This window comes from Tamandua tetradactyla, chromosome 24 (assembly GCF_023851605.1).
Source record: "Tamandua tetradactyla isolate mTamTet1 chromosome 24, mTamTet1.pri, whole genome shotgun sequence".
NCBI lineage: Eukaryota > Metazoa > Chordata > Mammalia > Pilosa > Myrmecophagidae > Tamandua > Tamandua tetradactyla.
Window position 1 is genome coordinate 1,240,714 of NC_135350.1, and position 12,685 is coordinate 1,253,398.

Sequence of the window (12,685 nt, forward strand, 5' to 3'; positions counted from 1 at the left end):
ACAGTTTGTTTATCCATTCACACTTGAGATGTGACCATCTTTTTAATCTATTGTGAATGCTACCACTACGAACAGTAGGTGTGCAGATGTTTATTTGCATCTCTGCTTTCAGTTCTTTGGGTATATACATAGTAGCAAGATTGCCGAATCATACAGCAATTCTGTAGTTAGCTTCCTGAAGAACCGCCAAGTTGTCTTCCACAGTGGCTCCACCATTCTGCATTCCCACCAGCGGTGATTTGAGTGTTCTCTTTCTCCACGTCCTCTTCAACACTTATATAGTTTTCTGGCTTTTTTTTTTTAAATAATGAATGTGTGAAATACCTTGTGATTTTGATTTGCATTTCCCTAATGGCTAGGGATGTTGAACATCTTTTCATGTACCTTTTAACCATTTGTATTTCCTTTTTGGAAAATGTCTACTCAAGTCTTCTGCTCATTTTTAAATTGGGTTATTTGTCTTTTTCTTGTTGAGTTGTAGAATTTCTTCATATATTCTGGATTTTAAACCCTTATTGGATATACAGTTTCCAGATATTTTCTCCCATTGAGTAGGCTGCCTTTTCACTTTCTTGACAAGTCTTTTGTCAAGAGGAGGTCCCATGTACTATTTCTTCATTCCTTGAACTTTGGATGTAAAGTCATTGAAACCACCACTACCACAAGAGCTTGAAGATGCTTCCCTACATTTTTTTCCTAGGAGTTTTATGGTTCTGGATCTTATATTTAGGTCTTTGATCCATTTTAGTTTATTTTTGTGTAAGGTGTGAGAGAGAGGTCTTTCATTCTGTTAGATATGGATTTCCAGTTCTCCCAGCCCATTTGTTGAAGAGATTATTCTGTCCCAGTTGAAGAGGTTATTCTGTCCCAGTTGACTAGACTTGGCACCCTTGTCAAATATTAATTGACTGTAGATGTGAGGGTCTATTTCTGGACTCTCAGTTTGATTCCAGTTGTCAGTACATTTATCTTGAGGCCAGCACCATGCTATTTTGACCACTGTAGCTTTGTAATAAGCTTTAAAGTCAGGAAGTACGAGTCCTCCAACTTCATTCTTCTTCTCAAAGACGTCTGTCTATCTGGCATCCTTTAGCCTTCCAAATACATTTGGTAATTGGCTTATCCATTTCTGCACAGTAGGTTGTTGGAATTTAAATTGGAATTGTGTTAAATTTGTAAATCAATTGGGGTAGAATTGATATCCTAACAGGATTTAGTCTTCTGATCCATGAACATGGAATGTCCTTCCATTTATTTAGGTCTTACTTTATTTCTGTTAGCAATGTACAGGTCTTTTACATCCTTGGTTAAATTTATTACTAGATCTTTGATTCTTTGATCATTCTATCTTTAAATATTTTTCTGTTCCATTCTCTCTTGTCTCTTTGGGACTCCAATTATATATATATTAGGCCACTTGGTGGTGTCCTAAGAAACACCAAAACTCAGTTAAGTTTTTCTTTATTCCCGATTCTTTGTCTCTGGATATTCTGTTTTAACTATCTTCAGACTCACTGATCCTTTCTTCTGCTGTTTCCAATCTCCTGTTAAACCCATCAATGAATTTTTCATTTTAGACGTAGCTTTCAGTTCTAGAATTCCCATTTGGCTTTTTTAGTGTTTCTTTTTGTTGTTATTGTTGTTGTTGAAATTCCTATGTGCTCATTATTACTATATTTTCCTTTAAGTTCTTAAATACATTTACAATAGCAGCTTTGAAGTCCTTTGTGTTAATTCTAACATCTGTCTGCTTTCTTTAGATACCTAAAGAGCTTTAGTATGCTCTTTAAGATCTGTTTTATTAAAAACATTCAGCTAAGATTTTCTATGCCTGTTTTTCCACCAATTTGTAACTTTTCATTTGAAATTGCCTTTAAAGCCAGGCTTCGCCCTAACAGGAAAATTGGCCTCATTTCTGACCTGAAATGAAATGGCAGGATCTAGTGTAATTACCTACTTCATTCACAGCTTTGACTTTACATGGCATTTGACTAATTAAAAAATAAATTAAAATGACCTCCGAAAGATGAGGATTTCCTAATGTGGATATTCCATTTTCTCTGAAGAGAATTCCAAATGCTGAGTTTTTGGAGCAGTTGATGCTATTATTAGGTTAAGCATGTAACGTTCCAAGACTGCTTTGAAAGGAACAACGCTCATTCAGATGCTTATGTTCTGGTATGTTTGTTTCCATTCTAATCTAATCTCATCTCATGATTTCCTGTATTATGTTTCCCCCTCTAGTTTAAAGATTTGCTTTAAACTGTAAAAAGCTAAAAATTAATACATTTGATAACTATATCATTCGTTAATGAATTCCTTCATCTATTTAACAAATAAGTATTGGTAATACAGCAGAAAAGCCCCTCATGGAACTTATAGCCTAATTTTAGGTCTTCCCAATCTAAACTTTAATGGAAAATAGTTTTGAACCTTTCTTTAACCCACCTTTGGAACTTTTACACCTCCCAGAAGTCCCTGGTCATTACTGGATGTGCATTATGTGCTTTGTAAAAGGGAGTATTCAAAAGATAAGCGAGACATAGCTCCTGACCCTGAATTTTTTATAGTCTGAATTGAGCCATGAGGCTTTTTTATATGTACAAAAAAGGAGAAAATACCTACGAATTTCTAAAATAAAAGTACCGAGTATTGAGGAAATGTTATATAAACAACTATTACAAGGGAAGTAAAGTCAATATTAGAAAGGTTGCTTTGGAGGTGGTAAGTTTTATAGGGAAAATTTCAGGGGCAAAGTTGCTTTTCTTAGGATGGCATAGGAGAATCAGGTACTGAGATGGGGACAGGCAAATTTTATTACAGAGGTAGAGAGATGCTGCTTTTTCCTGAATTTAAGTAAAACTATTGAAAATGGCTAATATTTTGAATGTCTTTATTTCTGAACATTTTCTGCATTTTTTAATTTCTCATAACACTACTGCTAAAAAAATCATATTTTTCTTTGTCAAAGATGATATATACTTACATGAGTTAATGCTTCACATTTGTTACTTTCTCAGAGTAGCAAGATAAGTGAAAGGGTAGATTGCTCTAATCTTATAAATCAGATAAATCAAATGAATCTCAGAACAGGTCAGTCATTAAATTGAATTTCTTTTTCCTAACCAGGATCCTCGATTCAATGCAGAAGTGGACCAGATTACAGGCTACAAGACACAAAGTATTCTTTGTATGCCAATTAAAAATCATAGGGAAGAGGTAAGCCAATTTTCCATTTTATGAAAGGTCTTTTAGAAATATATTTCTTTTTGTAAGTTTTTTTTGTACACATGAAATAATACTATGATGACAAGTTACCTATAAAGCATGTAACTGTTCTGCTTGATGTTTTTGTTCAGACATAGTTATAGTGAATATTGATGTACTGTTTTTAATTTAGGGATAGATTTTAGACATGTCATTTCCTCCCCTCCAGAAAGCCTTATTGGATACATAATTACAGTTGTGGTCAGAATCAGTTTATTTCATATAATATTTTATGTGTCTCAATAATATGCATTTGATAAATGGTCATCCGATTGCAATAGTCATCAGCTGATTTCTTTGTATTCAAATGAGGTTTTGAAAAAATTGAAATGGAGCTATATCCAAGAAAGTTCTGTAAATTTCATTGTGGAATTATGGCAAGAAGTAGAAATAATATTGTTGCATAGTTCACTGAACTAGACGATGTGAATTCTGTCAGCACTGAGTTCCCTCTTCATTCTATACTTTTTTGAAACAAATAGTTAATAAATTATAAATTAAATGGCACATTTTAATTGAGTGTGCTAAACCCTGGCTGGAACATTACAATCAACTGGGACCTTTTAAAAAATTACCAGTTAAATCAGACTCTCTAGAGGGCAGGATCTGGGTACTGACATATTTTTGAAGCTCCCAAGTAATTCTAAAGGATAGCCAGGGTTGAAAAAATCACTACTTTGAGTGAAAACAAATGGGTTGGAAGAGCCCATATTGGTGGTTCTTAACCTTGGCTGCACTTTAGAATCATCTGGGAAACTTTCAGAATCCTGTACTCAGACTTCCCCTCAGACCAATTCAATCAGAGTCTCTGGAGTCGGAATCCAGGTATCATGGACATTTTAAAGCTCCCCGGAAAAATAGTGTGCAGACAGGGTTGAGAACCGTTGCCAAGGATACTGGAAATACTTTGATACTTCTATTTGATTTATATTCAAATTCTGACCTCTTTCTTTTCCCTGCTGCAAGTAGTCAGTTATCAAGTCCCATTGATTTTGTTCCTTTACAGTGTTTCTCATTTCATTTCTTTTCTTTTCATTCCTGCTGCCTAGACCATAATTCAGATCTTGCAGTGGATGCCTAAGCTTTTAATATATTCCTGTTAGGGGTTTCTAGTCAATTTCCTTCAGTCCATCCTGCATACCACAGTCCTGGGAATTTTCCTAAAACATAGCTTTCTAAATCAGTGCCTCTAAAACATTAATGCGCGTACGAATTCCCTGGGGAACTTGTTAAAATGCAGATTCCGAATTCAGTAAGTCAGGGGTGGAGCCTGAGACTTTTCTTTTTAACAAGCTCCAAGTTGGTATGATGCCATTAGTCTGCGAACCACACTTTGATTAACGGAGTCTTACATCAGTCCCTTCTCAGTAGTCCGCAGTAAGTTTTCAATGCCTCCATGTTGCTGGATGGTTCCTTAAGAGGGTAGTTCCAGCAGGAGTGACTAAGAATGCCTGAAGTAAGACATGAATATGAGATTAATTAATTAATTAGTTAATTAACTAATTGTGAGAATGAATATGAAAAATTCAAAAGGCCATGCATAGACTAATGATGATAGTATGTTATAAACAGTGTTACCAGTTTAGCAAATAAAAAAGTATGTCCCATTCAATATTTAGGACATACACTAAAGAATTATTCATTGTTTATTTGAAATCAAATTTGACCGGATATACTCTATTTTGTCTGGCAGCTTGAGTTACAGACCAAGGACTGTGGTTCTGTACACTTAAGAAGACTAGGTAGAAAATTAGGCCCCACTAAAGTTCAGCATTTAGTTAAGTGTGGTTTAAATTCATGGCTCAGAAAACAACTTTGTAGTGGCATAGGGACTCAGCCTGAATCATGCTGATTAAATTTGTCTTTCTAAATAGCATGAACAATTTCTAGCAGTGGGGATTGGGGGAATTGTGAGTACATATAATAAAATCACCATGGCAAAGTGAGTGGTACTGCCCATTCTATAAGAGAATATTCTCAGCACACAGTTTTTCACCTTCAAGACTACCACTGAGGATAATTTAAATAAAAATAATAGCACCAGATATTGAGATATAATTTGCATACAATAAAATCCACCTACTTTAAGTGTACATTTTGATGACATTTGTTGACAAATGCATTTATAACCAAACAGCCTCCACCATCTATAATTGAGATGTAGAACATTTCTATCACCTGACATCCTCCTCTGTACCCCTCTGTAGGTGCTCATAGCCCCTGTTGACCCCCAGCCTCTTACAGTTACTGATCTTTCTGTCTTGATTGTTTTGCCTTTTCTAGAATGTCATATAAATGGAATAATACAGCATGTAGTCTTTTTGTATCTGCCTTCTTTCCCTTAGCTTAAAGCTTTTGTGTGGCATCTATATTGTTGCATATATCAGTAGTTTGTTCCTTTTTATTGCTGAGTAGTTTATTCTGTTGTATGCATATTCCACAATTTGTTTATCCATTTACCACTTTCCAGTTTTTGTGTCTTATGAGAAAAGGTGCTATCAGTGTTTGCATGCAGGCTTTTGTGTGGATATATGTCTTCATTTCTCTTGGGTAAAAATATAGAGGAGGAATTGCTGAGTCATATATGTTGGGTGTATGTCTAATTTTATAACAAACTTCCACACTCTTTTCCAAAGTGTCTGTGCCATATTTGCATTCTTGTCAGAGTATGAAAGTTCCAGTTGCTTTGCATCCTTGTCAGCACTTAGTATTGTCAGTCTTTTTCATTTTAGCCATTCTTGTTGGAGGTTGATTAAAATTTGATTACATGAATGTATAACCCAACTTTCAGCCATGGGCCCTGCAGCTGGCTTCCAGATATGATTAAAGGGGTTCCAGGGCTTCCTCACGCTTTACTGACTCCTTGCTCTTGCCCACCCCTCAGTCTCTGTTTCATCCCGCAGTGACATTCCATAGAAGTCCACACAGGCTAAGCAAATCAGTGATTGTATACTTCTTATGGTTTCTATGATGTGTGAATATATCGCAATAAAAGTGCGTTACAAAAAAAACAAAAGCCTTCACTAACTTCACTGAGACCTAGTAACTTTGCTGAGGGGAAAGGTTTCTAAAATACAGCATTTTAAACTTCTTACTGACCATCCCCATTTCCTTTCCTCTACCTCTTGTTCCAACATTCATATCACTCAGTTCCAGATTGTTTCCTCTGAGAATTATTTCTGCAGAGAAAAGGAATGAAAAGAAACAGAAGACTAGGCATGGTCTCAGCACGGCTGTTTGAATATAAAAAAATAACTTATCTGATTGAGAATCGTGGCCACTAGCAGGATGCAGTGCGCCGCTCCAGTATAAGCTTAAGTTTCTAGCTTTGTGACCAAACTCTGGGCAATGTTTGCCTTTAGGTGCACACAAAAGTGCCCTCGCTAATGAAATTTTAAAATGAAAATGAAGCACTTCATCACTCAGGCTTTTGGGAGTCATTGTTAAGACCGTTTGCTCTGGCCTCGTGTTGTCTGGGTCTGAGTCCCACCCTTTGTCGCTTACTTGAGTAAGTGGCCAGGGTTGACTTAATTAAGAAACTGGCTTCAGTTTCTTCCTCTGCAAAACAGGTAATAACCACAGAACCTACCTCTGACGGTAGCATATTACTGTGAGTGTAATTAGGAATTAACAGCGCTGAATTATGCATGGAAATGTGATTGAAAGGGGTTGGCCGTGTATGTTACTAGAATGAAAGTTAGAAGATAAAATATGGGAATGTACCCTGCCGTGGATGATAGGCTATGGATATTAGTATAAATACGAGAATGGATGAATTTCGTGAATTGTAGCAAATGTACAACACTATTAAAAGGTGTTGATGATAAGATGGTATGTGGGAAAAATACAGCTAATGTAAACTATGGGCTATAGTTAGTAATATTTTAATATTCTTTCATCGATTGTAGCAAAGGTACCATGATAATGCAAAGTATCAACAGTAGGGGACTATATGGGGACATTGTAGTTTTTACACAACTTTTCGGTAAACTTACAACTTCTCCACTTTAAAAAATGAATAGTAATTAGATAAAACTAGCTTAGTAAAAGAAACCAGGCACCAGGTACTACATACTGTATGCTTCCATTTATATGAAATGTATATATAAATAAATCTGTAGAGACAGACTGGTGGTTATGTACGGATGCAGAAGGGTAGCAGAATCAAGCATTGATTGCTGAGGGATATGGGCTTTTTCTTTTTGGAGTAATGAAAATGTTCTGAAATTGTGATGATGGATGCACAACTCTTGTAAGTATACTAAAGCCATTGAGTACACTTTGGATGGATTGTGTGGTTTGCGAATATATCTCAGTAAAACTGCTTTTAAAAAAATAATAGTCCCTACCTCATAGTGTTGTGAAGATTAAATGCAGTCATGCAGTGTGCAGAAGGATTCAGAGTTCCTAGTAAGTGATCAATAACTGTCAGCTGTTTTTAGTTTTTAAAAGGAGACACAAAATTAATGACTTTTTAGAGAGAGAGGGATTGAGGGAGTTGTATGAAGAGGTCATCGGCCACATTGATATCTAGTCAGCTGAGGTCAAGTGATAACCAGCCCAGCTTCTGGCTTAACTAGTCTACTATTAGTCTTTCGCAAGCCTTAAAAAGAAAAATGCATTAACTGTTTTTTTCTTATAAATTAGTCAGATGAATTTGATGTCTTTCATTTGTTGCTCCAACTGTAATTGAGTAAACCAGCATATCTTCCAACTAATTACCAAGGGGCCTACAATGAATTGTGATGACTGAGTAATTAATTGTTTATGGATTGTGGTTAAGTTCACAAAACTGCCTGGGGTATCTTTAGTGACCTTGTTTTTTTTAAACCACAGGCACCTTCTCTGGAAAGCTGCTCTAATGCAGCAGTTCAAATTTGAATGCTAATGTCTGAACTATAACATAGGTTAGAAAATGTAAAATTCAGGAAGATTTCAAGCTGATCATTTGCTTCTCTGGTAAAGTAGTTTAGCTAACTGAAAAATTTTTAGGAGTTCTTTTCATCAATGTTATCAATATTAAGTGTAATAAATACAGAGAAGCTGTTTTAGAAGTAAGGATCTTAGATATTTCTAAACTTCTGTGAAAAGAAAACTTTTGAAAAACTCTTAGAGGATAAGTTTTTGCAATCTTCCCCTGTCCCTCCTTCCTTCTAAAAGAGTGGGGTTAATGGGAAAGTGGAAAAATAATACAAAAAAATATCTTAAGAAGCTTGAGAGGCTGAAGACATTTATTTTGGAAAGGTCAGAGAGCTACTGGCTACAGAAAATGAATCAAGACAAAAAGAAAAAGGGAGCAAGGGAGAGAAGAGATCCAGTCCAAGCTGTATATGAAACAGTGGTTTGAGGTGAAGGGAGTAGGGCTTTGGAAGTAGCTGCCTCATGTGTAGGAGACAGTAAATGCACATATTTATTGAGCAAATCCCGTGGGAATTGTCCTCAGGACCTTACACATATTAATTCATTTCATCTTTATAGTGGCCATAGGAGGTAATGATTGTCAGTATTCCCATCTAGCAGCAAGCTAGCAAGCATTTCATGGAATTTGCCCAAATGAAAACTGCTAAAGCCGAGATCCAAACTAGGCAATATGACTGCAGGGTCATAATATGGATGTTATGGGTTGATTTGTATCCCCACCCCACCCGGACCCCTGTTATGGGTTGATCTGTATCCCCACCCCACCCGGACCCCTGTTATGGGTTGATCTGCATCCCCACCCCACCCGGACCCCTGTTATGGGTTGATCTGCATCCCCACCCCACCCGGACCCCTGTTATGGGTTGATCTGCATCCCCACCCCACCCGGACCCCTGTTATGGGTTGATCTGCATCCCCACCCCACCCGGACCCCTGTTATGGGTTGATCTGTATCCCCACCCCACCCGGACCCCTGTTATGGGTTGATCTGTATCCCCACCCCACCCGGACCCCTGTTATGGGTTGATCTGCATCCCCACCCCACCCGGACCCCTGTTATGGGTTGATCTGTATCCCCACCCCACCCGGACCCCTGTTATGGGTTGATCTGTATCCCCACCCCACCCGGACCCCTGTTATGGGTTGATCTGCATCCCCACCCCACCCGGACCCCTGTTATGGGTTGATCTGCATCCCCACCCCACCCGGACCCCTGTTATGGGTTGATCTGCATCCCCACCCCACCCGGACCCCTGTTATGGGTTGATTTGCATCCCCACCCCACCCGGACCCCTGTTATGGGTTGATTTGTATCCCCACCCCACCCGGACCCCTGTTATGGGTTGATCTGTATCCCCACCCCACCCGGACCCCTGTTATGGGTTGATCTGCATCCCCACCCCACCCGGACCCCTGTTATGGGTTGATCTGCATCCCCACCCCACCCGGACCCCTGTTATGGGTTGATTTGCATCCCCACCCCACCCGGACCCCTGTTATGGGTTGATCTGCATCCCCACCCCACCCGGACCCCTGTTATGGGTTGATTTGTATCCCCACCCCACCCGGACCCCTGTTATGGGTTGATCTGTATCCCCACCCCACCCGGACCCCTGTTATGGGTTGATCTGCATCCCCACCCCACCCGGACCCCTGTTATGGGTTGATTTGTATCCCCACCCCACCCGGACCCCTGTTATGGGTTGATCTGTATCCCCACCCCACCCGGACCCCTGTTATGGGTTGATTTGCATCCCCACCCCACCCGGACCCCTGTTATGGGTTGATTTGTATCCCCACCCCACCCGGACCCCTGTTATGGGTTGATTTGTATCCCCACCCCACCCGGACCCCTGTTATGGGTTGATCTGCATCCCCACCCCACCCGGACCCCTGTTATGGGTTGGTTGATTTGCATCCCCACCCCACCCGGACCCCTGTTATGGGTTGATTTGCATCCCCACCCCACCCGGACCCCTGTTATGGGTTGATCTGTATCCCCACCCCACCCGGACCCCCAGTCCTGTGACTGTGCCCTTATTTGGAAATAAGGTCTTTGAAGATGCTTTAATTAAGAGGAGGCCAGATTGGGTTAGGCACACCCTAACTCACCATGACCAGTGTCCTTATGAGAAGAGAGGACCTGGACACACACACGGACAGAAGGGCAGAACAGATTCTTCTCTACGGAAACCAGAGGATGTATGGCCTTGCGGACACCTTCATTTCTGACTTGTGGCCTCCTGAGCTTTGCGACAATACATTCTTGTTGTTTTAAGTCACCCAGTTGTGGTACCATGTTATGGCAGCCCTGGAAAACTAAGACAGCGGGAAAAAGGAGTTCCTTAAAATTCTGTTGTGGATGATAACTGCAGTGTGGTTCCCACTCCCGTAGGGCTTTCTCAGGAAACTGCAGTACACATTTAAATTACTGTTGATTTTGGGAGGGTGAAGTGGGAACCAGATACACTGATGCATTTAATGCTACTCCACACAGAAGTGGGGCCTGAAGGCAGGGACAAGGGGACCTTGCTGTATTTGATGTTATTTCAAAGTTAATGCTTAAACCTTAAATTTTGCTGTGAGTCTCTCTCTAACAAGAAAAAGAGAGAGAAAGAGGTCTCAGAATCTCCTTCTCTGTAATGCCTGAAGAGGAATCCAACCAATAAGTAGGAGGAAATTTTTATCAGAGATAAAATAGTTATGGATTGGGTGCGTGGGTGGTTCAGTGGTAGGATGTTTGCCTTCCATGCGGGAGACCGGGGCTCAATTCCGGGGCCATGCACCCCCCAACCAAAAAAGAAGAGTTACGGATCGTCGTTTACATGAGTGTGGCCCTGTGTGCTCAGAGGAGAGCCGGGAGCCCCGCACGCAGCAGAATGAAAGACACTTTAAGCAAGTACATGGATTTTTAGGGCTGTTATTGAATATTTAGACTTAGTGTTGAATTTTTTCAGACCTGGGTACTTGGGCCTGGTTTTTTCGGTCACTTGCATTAATTATTTCTATAACTAGACAGAAACCTTTTATATTTACTGACGTTCAGGGAAATTCACTCTCTATGTTCAGGTGACCTACTTTTGCAATTCTGCCCTCCCCTGAAGTATGACTCATTATATGACATGGCAGAGACAGATGCCCTTCTTTATTTAAAGGGCTGCACCTATATAACCAACCCTAGATGTTAACTCTTATTCAGAGCCCTTCCTTTTCACTCAGTGCCTGCCCAGTTTTCTCTGTTAGATCATTTGCAGAGTAAGAGTGAGGTAGGAGATAGAAAATGGGTCATCATGAAATAACGCAAGTTCTGTGAAAACTTCTTATTGATCTGAGCTAACAGTTATAGCCATAAATGTCGTTTGGACTAAACAGAAACACTTGTTTCTCTTGGTTTGATATTAACTCCCGCTATTAAATGGAAGTCCAGTTTGGAACTAGAGCTCTTTACTTTTCTCTTTTTGTTTTATCCTCTTTGTTTTATTTTATCACACTTGATGATATACTTGTAATACTTTTGGTCCAAATATGTAGTTAAAAGAGATGATTTATGATGAATCCTTTACAGTGTGATAAAGGAGCACATTAACACATTTCCAGTTATTTATATCTCCCTATTAAAAAAAAAGGCCTGATGGGATTCATAAAAGTGTCAGCTAACTGTGAGATTTCTAGATAAATATCATGAGAAATCAAAGAGCTTTAAAGACCACCAGAAATCACAGAATTGGTCATTGTTGGAATCAGATGTGTAATTCAGACTGCAACATACAAAAATAAATGTTTTTAGAATTTAAACTTTATGACTGTGTCTACTCATTTAAAAATACTCTTTTAAAATAATTTATTTCCCCTAAGTCATCTTGTTTGGATAAGTAATTATTGAATCACTACAATATATAAAGCACTGGTCTAGGCAGTGCAGGCATCAAAAAATATGAAGTAAGAAAAGTCTTGTTTTTTAAAAATTTTCAATTTGAGGAGGTATATCTTATAAGCAAATTTAACATCAGAAAGGGTAGCAAGATAAATGTCAAATGAGTTCAGTATTCAACACACCAGTTCCAAGGAGAGAGAGTGGATTGGGGGAGCTAGAGGAAGCACAGGGAAGGATGAAAGCTCTAGTAGAGGCAGCATGGGCGTGTTTGTATGGTGGTTGGTCTCATGCTCACAGATGATCAGGGCTTTCTAAACTGGACAAGTAAATTGCTTGAAATAGATAAGCTTTATATCTTTATGCATAATCCTTCAGTTCTAAGTCAAAATTAGATGAAATTATAGGTACAAAAGTACACAGGGTCTAATTGCAGACTATCAGTTGATTCTCATCTCTTTTAGTCTTAAGGATTTGGCTAGTTGTGTGTGTTTTAAAAACGTTTGAGTCGTTTTTAGTATTTGTACCCCTGCAGTATTCTTTCTTGTAGCTTAGTTTTAGAAACAAAATAAAAGGGAGTTGCGAAGTTTCCATTTGTCCTGGACGTGATGCTATTATGGTGATGAT

General features: G+C 39.0%; 1 protein-coding gene across 4 annotated transcripts in view; it reads left to right on the plus strand.

Moving 5' to 3' along the window:
* The window catches only part of PDE5A (phosphodiesterase 5A), a 153,719-nt gene that overhangs the window by 29,705 nt on the left and 111,329 nt on the right, over positions 1-12,685 (plus strand). For 3 of the 4 annotated variants that reach the window (XM_077142428.1, XM_077142431.1, XM_077142430.1), the window contains exon 3: positions 3,130-3,219. The exons of the other annotated variant lie outside the window; for it this stretch is intronic. In XM_077142428.1, coding sequence (XP_076998543.1) covers positions 3,130-3,219 — 90 coding nt within the window. The remainder of the gene's footprint in view (positions 1-3,129; positions 3,220-12,685) is intronic. 4 annotated transcript variants of the gene reach the window in all.